Source organism: Leuciscus leuciscus, assembly GCF_965113295.1.
Source record: "Leuciscus leuciscus genome assembly, chromosome: 10".
NCBI classification, from domain to species: Eukaryota; Metazoa; Chordata; class Actinopteri; order Cypriniformes; family Leuciscidae; genus Leuciscus; species Leuciscus leuciscus.
In genome coordinates, this window is record NC_138734.1 from 31,659,487 (window position 1) to 31,680,595 (window position 21,109).

Genomic DNA, 21,109 nt, shown 5'->3' on the forward strand with positions numbered 1-21,109 from the left:
TTGGCCAAAACCTGAATGTGTATAGAGTTGTTTAAGTGCAGATTACTGTAGTTAATACACCCGTAGGAAGCATTAGGTATAAATGTGATCAACAAATAAGCCTAGAGGCACCAAATAACTTTGAGCTGAAAAGGCTCTTTTGAACGCATCTAAAAAGATCAAAGAATAGTACATTTCAAAATGATGTTTTCTTCAGATTTTTACCCAGCTAACCTTCTGTCTGCTTCTTCTCTCTAGCCTGGGAATCCCGAACCTCTCGTTACAGAAGTGGCACTGCTGTTGCTGATAAAGCGAGAACCCATAAGCCCCTTTGTCATACAACTGCACGAGTGGTTTGAACATCCTAGATCATTCACTCTGGTTATGGAGTATCCGGAGCCCTGCCAGACCTTGCTGGACTCAATGAATCGTCAACCTTTGAGTGACTGTCTCTTACGGGTCATCATGAGACCAGGGGCGGACTTTACCATTAGGCAAAGGTCGGCAATTGCCTTGGGCCCCGAGCTAACTTGGGGCCCCCAAAATGCCCTATTAAATGCTTATTTATTTTATTGTTTTAATTATATATTTCTAAAACTCCATTTGCGAAAAATGGCATCAAATCATTAGTGTCGCAGATAGGAGGGGGCCCCCGCCTCACTACATTGGACTATTCCATTATCTCACTTACTGCGCATCTGCGAAAGTGACAAGGCTGTGCCAAAAAACTGACGGAGAAAAAGAAGTGATTGACAGAGTAAAAATGAAGCGAAGCTAACTACCCAAGTGGTGCTGAAAAAAAGGAGGAAGCGGGAGGAAAGCAAAAAGTCCGTAAAGGTGCGCGGCGCGAAAGATAAACAACACGCAGTAACAGGAGGACTGGGAAATACACAAACAGAGCAAGACGAGTCTGAACCATAGACTGTAAAAAAATAGGTCTAAACGCGAAAATGTAAAGTTTCGAAGTTACCCAAGCGGCTCAAATAAAAGAAAAAAAGTGAAAAGACGCTGATAAGTATTTGGGAACTGCCAAAAATGACAAACTTTTTTACGGCTACTGTAAGATACAGATCAGGAACAACAACGTCCAACGCACAGAAAAATCGTGAAGCAAAGAGGACACGGAGATCGACAGACAAAACTGAGCATTTTACTTATGAATCATGATATTGAAAAAAATCTCAGCTCTCAGATTCTGTCAATTCTATTACGAAATTCAAACAATAAATACCGTTTTGCCGTTTTAATGTGACGTGACAGATTCCTATAACGATACAGTAATGATGCAGTATAACTTACCGAAATGTATATTCCTCATACATAATATCGATCAATAAGTGTTTTTCAACCGCGGAAAGAGGTAAAACAGCTGGAGAACAATCGTCACATAACATTTACCTCAGGAAAGCCATTTAATTGGCAAAAAAAAAAAGAGAGTATTATATATATATATATATATATATATATATATATATATATATATATATATATATATATACTATAGAGAGTATTTGGCTAAATATGTGTAGGCTACTATATTACTTATTTTAACCTTAAATTATACCATCTGATAGGGCTTTTTTTTCTTGAGAAAAAGTAACGCATATCTTGTGAAACGTTACCTAATATTTATCCAAATGAGTCAATATTGAATCAAATCACAAGAATTGAATCGAAATGGTGAAATTTGTCAAGCAAAAAAAAAAAAAAAAACCTAAAAAACAGAGCTTACCAGAAATTGTACCATGTAAACATTGTAACATGTTTCTGTTTAGGAGTAAAGAAGTGTAGCTGGGTTTAAAGGGGACGTTTTTTTCTCCTCTCTAACCTTTACTTCCCCGTAGATTAGCTTTACCTGCCTATCCACCATTCAGTCGGTACATCTTTTTTTCGTTCTCTTTTAAAGATTGGATGGGGAGGGGCCCATAGCCTACCTTCGCCTTGGGCCCCCAATTTGCTAAATCCGCCACTGCATGAGACAGGCTGTGCGGGCAGTGCAACACTGCATCCGTTGTGGGGTTTTCCATAGTGACATTCATACGAAAAATTTCCTGTGGAAGAAAGACACGCTAGAACTCAAGCTGATAGACTTTGGCTGCGGTCAGCTAGTTAGTAGTGAAGGCTGCGAGAGCAACAAATACAAGGGTGAGCATTTTGGGAGTGTGGAAACCTGAAGGTAGTGACTTACTAATTATTTGATGATGCTTGAAAAAAAAAAGCTCAACAATGTGCAAATGTCTTTCTTACAGGAATGATGTCATACCGCCCACCTGAAGTCTTTAAAGAACCTCGATTCCACGCCGTCCCAGCAAATGTCTGGTCTCTAGGAGTGCTTCTGTACGAGTTGTCGAATGAATGTCTTCCTTTTGTTAGTGTAACGGAAGTCACACGAGCCAAAGTTACATTTGTAAACCCCGACTTATCCAAACGTGAGTGAATAATGATGATAACATTGAAATCAGAATTTTCATATATAGCTCAACGTATAGCGAAAGCCATCGCTGTTTTCAAAAATGCCAGGTCACATGGTCATGACTAACCAGCTCTCTCCTTATTAAAATGTGTACAGACTGCAGGGATCTGATTAGACAGTGTCTAGCGAGGGATCCAACTAAACGCCCCAGCTTAGAGCAGATGTTACAACATCAATGGACTGATGAGGCAGTATAACAGGTAAAGTAGGATTATTATCTTTTGTCTTAAATTCTGGATTATTTGTAGTGAGATTTTCAAATTTGTGTTCATTGTAATGTTCTTGTTATAGTCAAATCACCTATATAGCTATATCATTTATATAGCGCTTGATACTATACAGATTGTTTTAAAGCTGCATCCCTGAAGTAAACAGGAAAATAACAGAATCAGTAAACCAAACAGAATTCAATTCTGTTCTAGCTCTAAAAAAACATTCATGAGTTGACTTGTTCATATTCTCTTTGTTTTGGATAGGAAATAACATACTTGCTGAGAGCTCTGAGCTCGAGACTTGACCCGAAGCCTGAAGTCCAACACCAACCTGACAGAAACTCAGAGCCTTTTATTCCTCCAGCAGATCCTGTTCCTGAACCATCATCACCACCTGCTCCAGATCCGTCCGGCGTCAAGCCAAATAATGGTAAATCATTATTTCTCCATCATTATTTTAAACAGTATTATCTTGTTTTCCTCTCAAGATAAGGCTTGTTTTTACAGAATATTAGTATTTTCGAATTACCGTGCTTTCCACCCTCATATCCCCCTGAGACAAGAGATTTATGTATTTTTTGTCTGGAAAAACTGTTTGTGATCCAGCTACACAAAGTTTGACTTATAAAGTTTGTGATAGCACCATGAGTCCAGCTATGTTGTTATTTTTTAACGCGCTGATAGTGGAATCTTTATTTGTAAAGGACAGCACATCAGAACAGAGCAGCCAAACCAGAGATGCTTGCCAGACAGACGCAAAACCGCTGACCAAGTCTGTTGGTACTCAGTTATCAATGAAGACGTTTCATGTTCGCTACAGGAGTTCAGGTATGTTTATGTATTACATGATACTGCTTATACAGAGGACCTATAACTAGTCTTGTTACACAACAGTAACACACAACTACTTTGTATATTACAGGTGTCCAGACGACAGATACATTTTCGGACATTGACAGTTTGTCACCAGCAGCTGGTTTAATATTGAGGACCTCTAAATTTTCTTCCCCTACTTGTCCTTTTCCGAGTAACGAAGTGGGAGGAAGCTACAGTACCACATGGAAAAAGAAGGATTACAGACGAGCCTTGCCCTGTTGGAAGCTCGTGGTGTTACTCTGGGGTGTATTGTAACTGACCGCCACCTACAAATACAAAAGTATCCAATGTCTCTCTCTAGTCTCGTGCCTTGTTGTTTACATGTGTGTGTGTGAGTGTGAGTGTGTAAGTGGGTGTGTCCGGATCGTTACGGTTGATCAGTATCCAGCTGCAATCACTCATCATCACCAGCTGCCACTCATCTCATCTCCTATAAATGCTCACCACTTTCTCATCTCCTTTCACAGATCATTGTATGAAGTCTCTGTGTTGTCTGATCCTGTTCCCGTGCCTCGTGTACCGTCTTGAGTTCCTGTGTTCCGGTTTCGCGTCTTGTTGGATTACATTTCATGTCTGGATCAAGTCATCACTCATCAGAGCACGCTGCACTTCATCCATCACTCCGTGTCTGACCATCAAAGTCCCTGCGCCACCGCCTGCATCACCTGGATTAATTCATCATCATCAACATTATTGACTATTAATAAAGAGCTTTTACTTGCATATTGTGTCCTCGTTTCTGACGTAACATGCAGACTATACCTGGCTGCGTTTCATTACAATGAAAATGCTGGTTTTGCACAAGCAACATCATCAATATTGATGAACTTTCGGACACTGTTTCGTCCTATGTTACCTTTTGTGTGGATACTGTTATCCCAGTCAAAACCATTATCACTTTCCCCAACAATAAACCATGGGTTACCAAAGATCTAAAAACAGTGATTAATAAGAAAAAAAAAGATCTTCTTTACTGGTGACTCATTGGAGAGAAAGTCTGTATCCAGAGAGGTTAGGGCTGAAATAGTAAAAGCCAAAAGTAAGTATAGGGAAAAAAAAGAAAAACAATATGTAAATGGCGACCTTAGGTCAGCATGGCGTGGGATTAATCAGTGTGGTAATGAACCCAGGCAGCAGATCAGCCTTAACAGTGTTCAGGATGACTGTTTGCCTGATGCTTTTAATACTTTTTTTTTTACTATTTGAAACGTCTGATTTCATGCATGATGTCTCCAGGTTGAAAAACTCCTTGACACCATGTAGGCAAGGCAAGTTTATTTATATAGCACATTTCATACACAATGGCAATTCAAAGTGCTTTACATAGAAGAGATTAAAATAATAAAAAGAAATAAGAATAATTAAAACAGTTTAGAAAAATAAAATAAAATACAGTACTTTTAAAAATAAAAAAAGAATATTATTATAGATCTTTCCTTTAAAGGATTCCCTTAAGACTTAAATCTTTCCTTCTTTTAACCTTCAATCTTCTTACGACTTCCATCTATCAACTTTCCTTTAACTTTCTTTTCTCCCTCATTTACTCACAGGTTCTTTTCACTTTCTTTAGCACTACGTTCACATTCTTTCTCAGACGAAAACTTTAATATCGTCATTTAAATACTGTTCTACTTTCAAACCCACATTAATACACGTCACTTTCACCTCCATAATTATTTCTCATTTGACAGAAAATAGGTGTGTAAAAATGGTCTAGTTTACTGTTAGATGACCCCATGTTTGGCTGAATCCCCTTTCTGGATTTAACTCTCTTGACACGTGTCTTACTAGTCCGTCAAACGTCTTCAACAGACCCGATTTTTTCACCCAAAATCGGCCAGGTTTTAGCAAATATGCTCTGTGATTATCTGTGATTATGGTTTTACTCAGAATCTTCTCATGAGCACTTTCTAGCGCTTGATTACTGTTAGATGACCCCATGTAGTGATATTAAAATATCTCAAGAACAAGTTGAGGTTCTATTTAAGAAAACAAAAAAGAGGAAAGCCTCAGGCCCGGACCTTATCTATGGTCACACATTATACCACTGTGCTGGACAACTCAGTGGTGTTTTTTCCCATCTTTTTCAAATGTGTGTTGATAACTGCAAGCTCCCAACTATTTGGAAATCTTCCATTGTTATTCCTATCCCCAAAATCAATAGAGCTAGGGAATTACAAGATTTCAGACCTGTGGCGCTTACTTCCCTTGTAGTAAAAAACCTTGAGAAAATCCTAAAAGAAGAGGTTCTCATCTTGGTCGAGGGCAAACTTGATTCTCTTCAATTTGCCTATCAGAGGAATAAAGGTGTGGATGATGCTAAGCTTTTTATCTTGGACACACTTTATAAGCATTTGGAGAAACCCCAATCCCATGCCAGGCTTTTATTTGCTGACTTTTCATCAGCTTTTAACAAAATGCAGCCTCTCATTTTGATTGAATGTCATTCAATCTTTGATTGAATTGTGCTTTTAGGGGGCACACCTTTAACATTCATCTTAACCTATTTTCAGTATTATTTCAAGTCATTTTTCACCATGTCATGCATGACTGCAATCTCTAGAAAAAGCTAATAAATAATATTAGCTAAGCTAATAAAACAATTTCAATTCAAATGAATGTTTCATTATGTTTAATTGTAGTGTGATATAATGATCAATAATAACACATTTTTAGCATCTAAGCACATCTAGGCACTTTTTTACACCTGGGGTGGGCGATATGGCAATAATATCACAATTTTTGTTTTGTTTTTCAGAAAAAATCACGATTTTATCATGATTCTTTTTCATGTTGGTTTTACTATTTTGCATGTGACTGAGCATTACAGCCAAACTAATGTCCCTATTTTAAAAACAAAGCCTTATAACAAAATATAGGTAACAAAATATAAAATAAAAAAGAATGGCAGACATTTAGGTCAAAGTGGCGAAGCTAAAATCTTTGTCACTATTTTCTTTGTTATTAAAAATTAAGAACAGAGATACATATTACACATACACAACTTAATATACAAATGAAATAAACAGTGCTTTATTTTTTCAGCTATAGGTGTATTTAACAGTAGAATTGAAGAAAGTAATTAAATGGACAAATATGAAAATAAAACACAACAGACTTAAAGTTCTCAGTCAAGAGCAGTGAATGATTTCCTCTGTGTGTTTTGTTGTTTTATTAACATTAACGGCATAGTTCTCCCCCCAAAAAGTCATAATTTACTCTCTTAAGTTGTTTTAAACCTGAATAAGTTTCTTTCTTCTGTTGAAAATAAACGTTATTTGAAAGAATGTCAGTAACCAAACAGTTGATGTACCCCTGTGACTTCCATAGTATATTTTTTTCCTACTATGTATGTCAATGGGGACCAGCAACTGTTTGGTTTTGGGTGAACTATCTCTTTAAGAACAAGCGGCAGCATGTTTATTATTAGGGCTACTGTCTCTGTAAGAACTGCACGCGACGCGTCTAATATACACGCATATATGACAAGCAGATTTTAATTAATTTTCTCTGTTTGCTTTCACTTTAGACATAACCAACTTTGTTTATGTAAACATTGTCTGTATTTGACAGTATTAGCGCAATATTAGACTCACAAGATAACTTAGTCCAGTAACAGGCTTTTAGTGCATGTGCGCGTCGAGTGTACGCGCTCAGTAAAGCGCATATTTGAACAGCGCATCAGCAGCGAATGACATGTTTAACCGGCAAGGCTTTAAAGCACATGCAAATAATGAACTTTTGTGAACTGCAGTGTCCCGTTCCTCTGCGTTAACATTTGATGTGAATATACGTCGTGCTGCAGTGTAGACTATAGATGAAGGCGCCGCAACTGATAAAATGCGCAGTTGTAAGACTTTCCCTCTCTGCCGTGCGTGCGCGCGCTATCGGTTGGTTTGGACGACAGTCTCGCATGCGTGCTCGCTCTAGGTTCTGGGAGATTTTTAACTAATTTGCGCCATAACTAGTGGTCCATCCAGTAGTTAAGAGCCTGAATTGTTTATAGTAATTCTGAAATTTAGTGCACATGAGTGAAAAAAAAATAGAGCACAGAATAATGTCTATTTTTGCGTGAGATTTCTTTGTTGAGCGTGAGAGCGTGAGATTGAGGCTGAATGCGTGACTGTCACGCGAGATGCGTGAGAGTTGGCAACCCTGGATAGTACTTTATTTTTCAGCAATGTTTTTTTGTTTTTTATAGCACAGCCTATGCTTCATTTTGTGCTTTCTTATAATTCTATGAAGACTCCTGAAGTTATTTCTTACTGTTTTAGATAAAATGTCAAATATTCACTAGTTTGTTTACAGTATGTATTGGTTTTGTAGAATCTGCTATGTTTATTTAATTACAAGAATATTTATACAAATTGTGAAATAATTTTCTTGCATTTGACTTTGTTTAAATTCCCGAAGAAATAGGATAACCTTTCACAGGTGATAAAGTGTTGTATTAACTCAATATTCCAGGTTTCTAAACTATGGAAACTTTTAGCTAATGCCTTTTTTGTTGTATTGATGTATTTTAGTTTTGCAAAATCATCTGCTGAAGTCTATTGCAGATATAGATATTCATACATGCGTCTAACTGAGGTTGCAGATGCACAGAGCACTTGCTCTCTAAAGTTCAGGGACAGGCTTTGACCGTTCCAATATGGCGGACGGCTTACGGCCCAAAGAAAGCAGCCGCTAATGAGTCCTCTATGTCTTTATGTCTATGCATGCAACTCCAGGAAACCATGCAGTGGGTCACCATGGCTACCATAGCTGCTAGCTGTTCTTTTGAGGTTTTAATGGCAGTTGACAAACAAAGAATTTCGCAAAAACTATAAAACTCAGTCTTACGCAAACCTGAAAAATAAACATTTTAAAATGCTCTCTGTAATACTTGATTCTGGTTAATGAAACATTTGTACATTTCCCCTTAAACATGACCCCAGTCAACCATTTCCTTCCTGCTAGTTTCCAGTTTGACGTGTCTCACATCACATCCTCTTTCTTTTCACACATAAAAACATTAACATTAGCTGCCAGTAGGCAGGCAAGAGGAATTCTGGGAGATGGCTGAGATCTTATTCTTTTTAACACTTCCAATAAGTGAATCGAAGCAAAAAGAAGAATCATCTATTTTCCCCTCTATATTTCCTCTTTGTGTGATTTCATGCCATCCCTCATCACTATTTAATGCTGATCTTTTGGTGATAATTCCACTTGTTATAAATTGTTAATTACAACACAAATGTATATGTTACAACAAAAATAAGAGTTAGACTAAAAGAGGCTTGTGGCCTGGCCATCATAGTATAAGAAAATAAAAGTTTGTTTATGATTAGCATGAAATTAAAACTATAAGAAGCATGATTACAGGTAGCATCTCATTATTATATTAAGTTCTTAGCAAATTCTTACCGCTGAGCTGTGATTTATAATATTGGTTCAATTTGAACTGGTAAATGCTACGGTGTATCTTCAATAGAAGGGTTAAAAAAGACATTGGAACAAACACGTTTAACCAGATCTTGTTTTTCAAAATGCTCTGACACTCCTTCCTCCTTAACAGTGACAATTGGGAAACAACCAAGTCCAGACTGGGAATTCATTAAGCCACTGTCTTTGTTTTTAAGCATCATATTGTGAAGAGTGTTTAATGTCATATGTCACCACATACAATCTTATCCTTTAAGAAAACAACAGGAGGAACAAGCCAACACCTCAGTGAACTGACCAAACTATGTTCTTTATTAGAAAGACTGAGCAGTCCTCCAAAAGCTCTACAACTTGTTAGGATGTTACATGCCAAATATACAGTCTTACATAAAAGTGCAATGTCACAATGGCTAAGCAGTATTTTTATTATTTGACCATTCTTACAACTTAATAAACAGAACAACGTTAGTAATAATTTATTTACTGTAATCCCTAGCAACTCGGTATACTGGATCTGAAATAAGAATGCCACGGCACAGAGGACGTTTGTATGAAGTTCCTCTAAAACAGTTTTTAAAGGCACTTTCACAAGTACATAGTACAGAGATGTACGTGGACACACTGATAAAACAGCAATGAAATACATACAGAGATTTTGCTACTGTGTGTAGTTTTGCAGGGAGAACATTTCTCAAGGCTTAGCTGAGAGACATAAGATCTCAAATATCAACGTAATGTACACTCTTAAAAAATAAAATAAAATAAAATAAAAACACCACTTTGTAATCGTTTTTAATATCACTCAATATAAATTGGTAATCAAAAGGCTTTAGTATGTTCCTTTTACATGTTTAAAAACAGGCATTGCTTATATTGTCTTAAAGTTTCTCCCCTTGGTTCAGCGATGGACAATTTCATAACATCATCCAAACATATTTCATAGCATATTCTACCTAAATAGGAGTAAACTGTTGTATATTTATCAGTGAATACAGTACAAGTAACACTAAACTATTGCCAAACTGTCATAATAATGTGAATGTTGATGCACAGATAACATAAGATTGATATACTGTATACAAAATCCCAGATTTTTTATTTTGGAGTGCAAATACACTGGAGTGACTGATGCTATACATATTTATTTGTCTTTGGGTATGTCATGTGACTGACTTCATTTGGGTGTGGTGCTGTATGTGACATTATTACAAAGGGTTAATGGGCCACTAGCACACATAAGAAACAGCACTATCTCACGAAAGTACTGCCGTAACAGTCTCTGAGTCCATGGCTATTGGCATCATTCCCTTGTTTGGTGAAACAACAAGAATTATTGCCTTAAAAGTTTCTAGAAAAGCACTTGCATATGACAACTAAAAGGATTATCGTTCATGCTTATAGGGTAGAACCGAGCCGAGGGCTTTAGACAGCTAAGCAGACAAAGAAATGATTCTCGTAGCCTATCCGCATCAAACTCTAAGCAGCACTTGAAGAACTTTACTTTTTTGGCAGCTAGACTTTACTATTCACAGATTACATCTAATTAAGCAGAGAGATACTAAAAAAATAATGTTTATAGTGAGCAGTTGTTCCAAATTGGCCTGGGAGAAAGTAACGTACATAAAAGACCCACAAAATAAAAATAAAAAGGTTTAGTGGATGTACATTTATATACACAATATATATTTCTTTCATTCTAAATAAGAAACTGAGTGAAGTACTTAAAAAAAAAAAAAGTAAGCGGATGTGGTTTACGCAAACTCCCTGGGCATATATTCAAATATTACTATCAAAAATATAATATTCAAAGCAAAGCCTTGCTAATTCAACTTAGAATCATTCAACATCAACAGCCAATCAGGGCGGGCAAAAGATGTGACATCACATGCCCTTATATGGCAGTGCGTTTCCAACCTCAACATTTCACACATCATCACTTCAAAGAGTCGTGACCAGAAAACACTCTTGAGATGTAAAGACACATTTCCCACAATCCTTATGCTGTAAACAGAGAAACCAAAGACCCTGCTTAGTTTCTGTATAATTCACATTTAACAGTTTTTCTAGTGGATGTAAACTGCTGATATTTAAAAAGTCACCCTAAGAATATAGGAAGCTGTAGTGATTTGTTGCTTTCTTTAATATCATTGAATCTATTCACACAGAGTATTGCGGAAACAAATAAGGTGTCGGACAAGCATGCAAACAGTTTTTGGATACACATAAATAGCTTTCTGTTAGTCGCAGGTGTCTTTCGAATATATTTAAGAATGTCCGTTTGAATTCACTAAACAGGTCATGAGAGAAAATGTAACTCTGAAATAGTAAACACCTGTTTAAGTAACTCTTCTGAACCATGCTTAGTAACCGACGTTATTCTAGTTTATTAATAAACCCTAAAATAGTGTTGGAATTCTATACACACACTGTTTTAAACTAACACCTCATTAATGCTGACCATTTCTAGTATCTTTAGTTACTTATATTTGCTTTAGTCCACTCTCTAAAGCGAATGAAATGTTGCGAAATGTTCAATGGCATTGAAATCCATCCACTAAAAACCTGGCTCTGACTGCAATGGTCCTAATTTTACATTGTTTCCTCACTGTCGCTCTGAATGCACACAGTTCATCACATGGTGCAGGATTTGTCCAGTGGATCCTGTGGAGGGGGCGCCGGATGCTGCGCCGCTCCCGTCTTGGGTATCGCCACCATGGGTTTGGGCCGCAGGGCAGGGGGCTTGAGCTGCACCCCCATGCGCGGGGCCACGGCGGGTTTGAAGGTGCTCATGGTATCGCTAGAGGAGCTGGTGCTGCGGCGCATGGGCGGCTCCGTCGGGACGGGCCGGAGCAGGAGCCCGTGCAGTTGGCTGAGGGACTCGGTGGAGCTGGCCGGTGTGGGAGCGTTCTTCATCTGCTCCAGGGTGTCCAGCACCACGTCAGGAGCGTGTTTAGCAGAACTCTGCCGTTCCAGCTCCTTCAGCTCATTCAGAGCAGTGTTCATCGTCTCCTCTATGTCCTACAGGAGAGAGACAGTGAATTTGAGTGTGAAGGTGGCCGAAATTACAATATAAACATCAAACAAATGGCAATACATGCAGACAACATGCTACATCACATCTAGTGAGATAAAATAAAAAGTACTTACAATATGTGTTCATAAAATGGTCAGATTGTTAGTATTAAAAATAAAGAGACCCATGAGGATACTTCTTAGTGTGCGACATCAAGGTTTTTTTGGACTCAATAAAACCATCTTTGTTACGGAACTATTTCAAATATGAAAATATGCCTTATTGATGAAACACAAGCAGAATGAGTGTGTGAACTGTTTGTAAAGCCATTTTTACTTAAATTAAATTAACTTCTGGTATTTCGGTAGCTTCAACAAGGGGGCCATTATGGAGCCTCAGAAAACTTCCAAGGGTTTAAAATGAGACAAAATAAGTTTTAAAATAATCAACAAATTTTTTTCTTATTATTTTTTCCTCTTCCCCTGATTACTATACCTAAAATAAAAATAAAATAAAAATATTTTTAAATGAGAAAAACAGTCAAAGAAAATATAAACTGAATACGAAAATATTTTTCTAATTGATCCCTAAAATATTTTATTGGGTAGAAAATGCTCTTTGTGCTTTTATTTTTTAATCTACTGACACCAAGATTCTGTAAATAAAGTTTTTAACAAACAAAGGAAATATACAGTATTAGCCTAGATGTTCAGCCTCCAATGGGGGAGTCAAAGGACCTGTTTTATAAGTTACACCTAGTATTAAAATAAGTTTTGGTCGATCGGATCACAAGTAGACGAGGGACATACATTGGTGTTTTAATCTGTCTCTTTTGTCCATTTTCAACCACTTCTATCCTGATTTCTTTGAGGGGAGGGTCTATGGGCAGGTAAATGTATGGGCCTTTCGATCTAATGGACGACCAGAGATGACGGAAAAACATACAGAGAGCTGCAGCTTTCGTTTCTGCTCGGATAGCCACAAGACCACAGCGAACGTGGTGAGTGCGTTTTAAAAATCAGGAATGGTCTTCAAACCAAACTTAAAGGGGTGGTATAATGCCCTTTTCACAAGATGTAAAATAAATCTCTGATGTCCCCAGAGTGTGTGTGTGTGTGTGTGTGTGTGTGTGTGTGTGAAGTTTTAGCTCAAAATACCCCACAGATATTTTTATATAAAATTGTTAAAGTTATCACTTTTTGAGGGTTAGCAAAAACGCACCGTTTTGTGTCTGGCCCTTTAAATGCAAATGAGCTGCTGCTCCCGGCACAGAGGGCGGGGTTTCAAGAGCTCGGGGTTTCAAGAGCTTGTGTGTTAGCAGCTCCGATTACCTCACGCAGACACACACTAAAATGACAGAAACTGTTCTGCCTTTTATGTTTAAAAGGAGTCAGACAAAGATGGAGAGACTCAAGAAGAAGTGACAACACGTAGAATGCAACAGGACATATCTGAATGGTTGATGAGTTTATGTTGCTGATGCGGAGTTAACTATCTTCAATTAGCATATTCTGTCATGCTAATCTATAAATCGCTCATATAGGAACTGTTGTGAGATGCACACAGAGTGACTTTCTATTGTATGTGAAAAGACAGATGCTACAGTTTGAGCTGACTCACAAATGTACTGGACTACAACAACTCTTCCTCTTCTCAACATGGACTGCGTGTTCCATGGGGCGGGGTTTATGTAAATTTTAGGGTTGGTGACGTCACTAACCCTGGAGGAATGTCGTGTAGTCCCTACCAGGAATGTGTTGTAGTCCTTAAAAAACGATTTCTTTAAAAGCAAATATCTCTCTTTGCTTTGAACTTTGAGCGTTGTAACTTTGCAGATGTTGTTTAGACTCAAAAAGCAACATTACACCCTAACTAGAGTTAGAAAAGTGAAATCATACTCAACCACCCCTTTTAACTAAGTTTAAATCCCGTATGTCTATCACTCTTCCCACGATGTTTACGCATTAAGTCAGTAGGCGGTCTTTTGTGGCTGTTCGAACGCATTTGACCACATAAGCGTTTACACTATGAAAACAAACTAGTCAATGAGTTTTCGACTACCCCTGGAAGTTGTAGAAAGTGGACAAGCTCAAAACGTTTTAGACCCCGTTTACACCTGTATTTAGCGTTGTTCACATGTGATCCGATTTACCAAAAACGCATCTTAATACAGATGTTTCCAGGTGTAAACAGGGCCAAAAAGATTGAGAAGCATTGGCTCACAACACATTTAAATTGGATCTTTTTCTCTGCTTGTGCTTCATAAGTGTTGCAGATATGCATTAGTCATTAGTAACAGGAGGCAGTAACTGACTATGTTACAGGGCTGGGCCTGCTGCGCATGGTGTGAGGGGCGTCGTCGCTTGCCTCCCGCTGACCTGTGCGATGCTCTCTGGATCCAAGCTCTTGTACTGGCCTGAAGACGTGGACCTTCGGATGGGAGGGCTCTCCATATTTTTTATGGACTCGTGCCGACTGATGTTGGTCAGGCTGCCGTGGCCGGTCCGTCTGCGTCTCTCGGGGCTGTCCATGGGCATGTGTCCTCTTCCTCTCAGCAGATCCCGCGGACTGTAGTGGCCCATCGCCGGGGATCCCAAATCTGGGTTGCCGTGACTACCGTGGCTGCTATGGTTACCGTGGTGGCCCTGAGAGGGGTGGACCATGCAGTGGGCGTCAGTGGGGCGAGCTGGTGGCCTACGGGACGGAGGGTCACTTCTCTTCCTGTGCCTGCTAAACAAAATGGAAAGAAAGATAACATTAAAGTGTGTAATGAATCTGTTTCTATACCAAGATGGCATTTTAGCTTAAAGGGGACCAACTATGCTCTTTTAATAAGTTTTCATTCTTGAATGTCCAAAAAAACACATTTTTTATATCATTGCAGCACCTCTCTTCCCAGTCTGTCTGTAACGCACTGTTTAGTTCCTGTCATTTTGAAGCCGTCCTTCTGAAAAGCACAGTATAATAACTGTGAGTTCCAATACACTACTAACGCAACTCAACTAGGCATTGTCCCCCTTTTTTTGGCGAGAATTATTATTAAAATGAGGAATATTGTGACGTGCACGTTCCCAGAAGAAAACTCAAGACTACAATCGAGGCGTTTCAGGGAGTTCAGACACAGTTCTTACTGCATGGTTTTTCCCTGCATTGAAAATATTTTTTGAATAGACTTTGACCTGCCAACGATTTATCTGATCATTTAATGCGATTATACCTGCCGTGCTGCAGTGCTGGTACCTGGTGATAGCCAGTGATAGTTTCTATTAACAACGTGTTTTTGCAGCGTTGAGCTTTATAGCCAATCAGAGACATATCTGTTGAGTGCATGAACGCAATGGCCAATCAGATGTGTATAAGTTAATCAGAATCCGCTCAATACTGCTCAAAATGGCGGCGCTTTCATTATAATCAGTATAAATACGATGTCAATAAGAGATTCATTGCACAGCGTAGGACAGCTTCATTGACTTTACACAAGTGTGCAGCTTCGTGTACCTCACGTTGAACTGAAGTAATTGACAGCTTCAGTGATTACAATGGAAGCGATCTTTGCTCGCTTTCTGTACACAATATATATTTTTCAACTACACATTGCAAATTTTCTGGATTGACAACCGTATTTAAATACGCGATTGAATCCGATTGACAATGATAAATATAGAACAGGACAGAACAAAACAATCTGATATCTGATATTGTATGTCAAATGATCTATGCATGATCTGTTATGTGTAATGTGTTACTTTGTTGTTTATTTTATTACTAACTTTTCAAATCAGTCACTTTTTACACATTAATTTACAGATTTTTCAATATAAAATAGTTCTAAGTACTTTGTTTTATGATATGTCATAAAAGTTCCTGTTATCCACCACCACCGAAGGCCATTTTGACCCAGGAAAAACCCTGTACTGATAAAAAGAATAACTCCCTTTGGAGTAGACTTTGTGCTTTGTAACTTTGCAGACCTTTTTCAGGCTCAAACAACAACATTACACACTCAAGAGAGTTGAAAATGTAAAAAAGCATAATAGGACCCCTTTAATGTTTAGTGGTGGACATGGTTTGAACACGTTGCTAGTCATCACATGCTGCATTTGGCAACATCAAGTGTTTGCTAACCTTCAGCGCTCATGCATAATTAGCATCGGTGTCATAGGCATCTCCTGAGTATCTGTGGTTAGACTTACTCTGCATATTCATGACAAGAGGCCTGGCAGGAACCAGATTGGCAGAAGTCATAATGATGTATGATGTCTGTGGATCTTACAGTATTAAATAAAAGCGCTTCTCAGAGAAGATGCCTGATGTCAGGGTTAAAATATGGGAACCAAAGGAAGTTTGTAAATCCAAAATATCAATATCAATATCAACAGTTTCGCCTCTAATAACTTTTTCAAAAGTTAATATTCGTGTTTATCAAGGAGACAACTCTGTCAATGAAGAGATTAGGAGAAAGAAAGCAAAGAAAATCTGATAATTATACTGGCAAAAACTTCATTAATGAAATGTGTCATTTCCAATCAAGCTGTAAATGTGTTGTGAAAAAAAAAAAAAAAAAAAAAATTAATTTGGATTATTTAGAGCGCACAATATGTTAGCCTCAGCAAGACTAAAGAATTTTCCAAAAACTTTGAAAACACAGATGCGGTTAGACAATGGAAGATGTGGTGGAAAGAGTTAAAAAAAAATTTTGGTAACTGAAATAAAGCTAAAATAAAATATTAATATTAAGAGTTTAACTTAAGATAGAAATGTTGCCTTGGCAACTTACTGAAATAAATATCTTTGAGTTAAAGTACTAAAATAACTAAAAGAATATACAAATAAATGAAAGCCAATTAGAAATATGAACAAAACAAATGTAATGACAAAAAAGACATAAAATTACAAAATTATTAAACAAAATGAACTAAGATTAAACTGAAAATATAAAAAAAGCTAAATCAAAATATGAATAAATACTATAATAGTACACAAATAACACTGGTGGAAATGACAGTTGAGGGGGAAAAAGGATTATTGTCCTGTAATACAAGTATATCCACTAGTAAGTGTGAAATGTGTGTATTAAGGACGAAAGTGCGCATAGTTGAAACACCCATAAAATATTTCAATTACTAAAATGGAGTATTTCTAGCACAAGTGTTCAACCATAAGTTGCCTCTTAACTTGTACATAATGAGCTCTCGTAATGTTCATAGAATCGTTTTGACAGTCCGTGATAGATGGTAATCAGTAATGAGATGCTAATCTGTGAGTTCATAAATTATGTAACTGTGCAGCTAATAACGACCATATTAAGAAGAACTGAATTGATTTTCTATTTTATCTAAAGCGTCAGTAGAGGTATTTGTCCAGCAGAGAGCGACCTGCACTGCACTAAAACAAGGGGCGACGCAATGGTGCACTGCTGCATGAAACCAGAGTATCCAAAGAGAGTCAAGTCGTGAAAACACAGAAATCAACTGCTGGTTTTTATGGAAAGCCATCTAATACTGCTTTAGAATGACTAGAAATTATTCAAATTCATATTGAATGCCATTTAACATTTAAGGATCAGAGTCCTTTGATTTCTACGACGCAGATGTCAGCTGCATGGGTCTGTTAACACATTGCAATACACTAACATTCACCGCTTATCCAGATTTCTGGCAAACTGGATGTAAATAAGTACCGAGTTCATGTGTTTGAGCACCCGCCTCCTCTGCTAGGAATAGCGCTGACACATCAAAAAGAACATTTGTCTTTAGAGATCAACACTTTATAATTTGATTGCCATAATGTCATTGGGTTTACAGTTGCAGAGGAAGCTATCCTCAGTATGTTTGATAAATGCACATATGGAAGGAGGAGAACATCTAAATAAAGACAAATGCACTGAAAGATTTAAGAGCCAGGAAACATAGCAGCACGACACAGAGGGATGGAGCAAATGAAAGGGGGGAGAGAGCAAATGAATACAAGACAAATCAACAGAATAAAAAACCGATGTAGTAAACTTCAAGAAAAAAAACCCCACACTGGGACTTCTGGGCATTTCTTTCTTCGTTCTCGTTACTTAAGGAGTATTTGATTGTTTGATGTTTGTCATTAGATTGCCTCACTGTAAAAAGAGATAAGCTGACTTAACTTAAAAAAGCGAGGAAACCCGTTGTCTTAAAACGATTAAATAAATAAACTTCTGCGTAATTGAAAAGTGAATTGTCAAGTTCACATAACTTATTTTTTTCAATTACAGATGAAGTTTATTACTTAATAATTTTAAGGCAATGGGTTTCCAGCCTTTTTTTTTTTTTTAAGTTAAGTCATCTGATCACTTTTTAAAGTGCTGTTGCCTTTTATTGAATACACTCAATGTCTTGAAGCAAGGGGAATTCTGGGAAGTTTTCGTACACTCACCTGCTGATGTAGGCATCAGGTATTCTGCTGTCTGTTGGAGATCCAATGTCTCTAGTGGAGCATTTCTCCTCTCCTCCGTGTCCACTGCTGGCCTCGCTGTCTGCCTTCTGACTGAGTGTGTCAGAGAATGTGTCATCCCTGTCAAAACAGCACACACGTGGTAAAAAAAAAAATATTCACAAGCATTTAGCTTAGTTTAATATTTAACCCTTAAACGCATACCTTGGGGTCTTTAGTGACCCGGGACGTCATTCACTACCACCCTCCTCATTTATTTTTTTAAAGTTAGACATCAACCTTCGTAGTTTTTCCTCAATCAATTCATTATAAACAATATAACAAGAAGAAAATTATAAAATTATAGAAGAATGCCTATTTTCCCATTCGTTGTTTGTAAAGGTTGTTAGCGACCCTATACAATTTGAGGTGTGTGACAGTGTAAGTATATTTTTACTGCACAACAATAATTGAATCTTTTATGACTAAGAAAGTGCAATCCACCTTTATTCCACAAGGTGGCGATGTCTGATACACAATGATGAAGTGTTGTTTCACTCATAGTTACCGCAGGCAGAAAACAAAAGAATAGGAAGTATCATCAGCAAAACTTAATTAATGTAGGCCTGCAAAATAATGTGATTTTTCTAATAATAATAATAATTATATATATATATATATATATAGCCTACATATAGCAGCAAGGTTTGCTCTGCTTGTTTGTAGGGCTGCACAATTTAGCCCAAAATATTGTGATTATATATCAATGGGACTATAAAATAATACTAATAATAATTAGTATTAGTAGTATTATTAATAGTAGTAGAATATGCATTCACTGTTAACTGAGACATAAAAAATGTGATAAAAGATTTCACTCTGTAAAAGAACTGTGCTGCATTTTGCATTATTTCATTAAATTGCAGAAATCCATATAGCAAATTGGTTATATTTCGACTAATTGTGCATCCCTAATTGAACGTGACACTAAAGTTCAAACATTTTTGGTTTCTTCTTCTTCTTTGTCACAACCCTATCAAAATGCAACACATGCTTCAGCAACATTTAAAACAATTAATCGCAAGGACATTTTTTCTGCTGCAAGGTAAAACATTATGACAATTTCATTTGCTTTCACTATTTCTCCTGTTTACATTGCGTCCATGCTAACTTGCAATCTTGTAACATTGCCCTTTTTCAACACTTTCATGTGAAGGTCAAGCGATACGTGATGCTTATGTTGAGTGGTGCGTTAAAGCCCTGACACGAGGCATGTAAAGCTCTAAAAGTCCTGTGTAAAATCACAGCTGTTGATACGGCTTATTGGACAGTACATTAGGTCACATGTTTTTGAGCACCAAACAGACATTTCTATAAACTGAGATGTGAATGCTCTCCATTGTACGCGTGCCACTGTGCTGATGTGTGTATGAGCTGCCCAGCTGACATCCTTACACTCTCTTGCTCTTTTATTGGACTGAGGGACGGACTCTGCTGGTCTAGGGCCTCTTAAACTCCCTCGTTCCACCAGGCTGTAAATTCTCTCAGTGCCACGAGCCAAGAACACACATCAACAGAGGGTCATGATGTGAATTATTGATACACACACACAGTCGGCTGGTATGGGCTCTGTTGTTGGCGTCACTCAGCACTGTGCCTGATCCATTAGATTTGCCCCCTTTATGAGCCATAATCTGTTCAACAAGGCGCCAATAGTTGCCCAGGCAGAACAAGTTGTCATGACAATAAAGAGATTTACCAGAGGAAGATGGTCCAGAGCAGTGTGCAGCTACTAAACTCTGTGGCTCATTTATGTTCAAAATCTAATGAGGTGCCTATCTACACAGCATTTCAAGGCAACATTGGTACAATCCTTTCTAAGTAGGCAGCTGGCTTCTAAGTCTGTATCCCCTATGCCTACTTCCCTAACATAGTACGAAAACAGTATGTCCAGATTGAAGTATATATAGTATAACATTTTATTAATGGTTGAGAAGCAAGCTTTTCATCAAATGCAGTACCTACTCTGAAAATAAGTCTTTGGACATAAGTCTAACTCTTGAGGAGAAGGTAATTCCAAAATGCATTTAAAAAAAATCGTGGACAAATAAAAAATATTACGCTATACAAACTAGGGCAAGGAAAATGAACGTTAATTTTGGAGATCAATATGAAATGTTTGATGCAATAAATTCATTTATTCCATTAAACTATTTAAAAAAATATATTATTATTAATATAAATATAAAACATTTTAAAATATATTATTTAAAATACTTTGTTGATTGTACAATTATATGTAAATTTATTTATGATTACAATAATAATACTGTATATTATTACAATAATAATACTGTCTGTGTATCAGACATCTAAAATATTACGCTATACAAACTAGGGCAAGGACAATTAACGTTAATTTTGGAGATCATTATGAAATGTTTGATGCAATAAATTAATTTATTCCATTAAACTATTTTATTTTAAATATTATTATTAATATAAATATAAAACATTTAAAAATATATTATTTAAAATACTTTGTTGATTGTACAATTATATGTAAATGTATTTATGATTACAAATTTTAACATGATTGTGTTATTCATTGATATGTGATTAATCATGAAAATTTGTGCAATAATTAGTTACATGTTTTTATTCTATTCACAGCCCTAACATATTATATTAAACAATATTTAATATAAAACTTCAACTTTTTCCATTACA

The 21,109-nt window shown here is 37.1% G+C and overlaps 1 protein-coding gene and 2 long non-coding RNA genes across 8 annotated transcripts in view; 2 read left to right on the top strand and 1 right to left on the bottom strand.

Annotated features, from left to right (window-relative positions):
* The window catches only part of LOC309508264, a 96,425-nt gene extending 90,955 nt beyond the window's left edge, over positions 1 to 5,470 (top strand). Inside the window, exon 5 of the long non-coding RNA XR_014209434.1 lies at positions 5,269 to 5,470. This is a non-coding gene — a long non-coding RNA (uncharacterized lncRNA). The remainder of the gene's footprint in view (positions 1 to 5,268) is intronic.
* LOC309508266 lies at positions 2,281 to 4,189 on the top strand. The gene is made up of 4 exons (XR_014209436.1): positions 2,281 to 2,408; positions 2,549 to 3,094; positions 3,369 to 3,492; positions 3,587 to 4,189. It is a non-coding gene; the product is annotated as an uncharacterized lncRNA (long non-coding RNA).
* A 3,783-nt stretch (positions 5,471 to 9,253) lies between the features above and the next one.
* The window catches only part of srgap1a (SLIT-ROBO Rho GTPase activating protein 1a), a 118,844-nt gene continuing 106,988 nt past the window's right edge, over positions 9,254 to 21,109 (bottom strand). For 2 of the 6 annotated variants that reach the window (XM_082182784.1, XM_082182786.1), the window contains exons 20-22: positions 18,383 to 18,520; positions 14,356 to 14,704; positions 9,254 to 11,982 (exon numbers count right to left, since the gene is read on the bottom strand). In XM_082182784.1, the coding sequence (XP_082038910.1) occupies positions 11,596 to 11,982; positions 14,356 to 14,704; positions 18,383 to 18,520 (874 nt within the window). In that variant the 3' untranslated portion in view covers positions 9,254 to 11,595. Of the gene's footprint in view, positions 11,983 to 14,291; positions 14,708 to 18,382; positions 18,521 to 21,109 lie in introns of all 6 variants that reach the window. The other 4 variants (XM_082182783.1, XM_082182785.1, XM_082182787.1 and 1 more) reach the window with 3 other exon arrangements.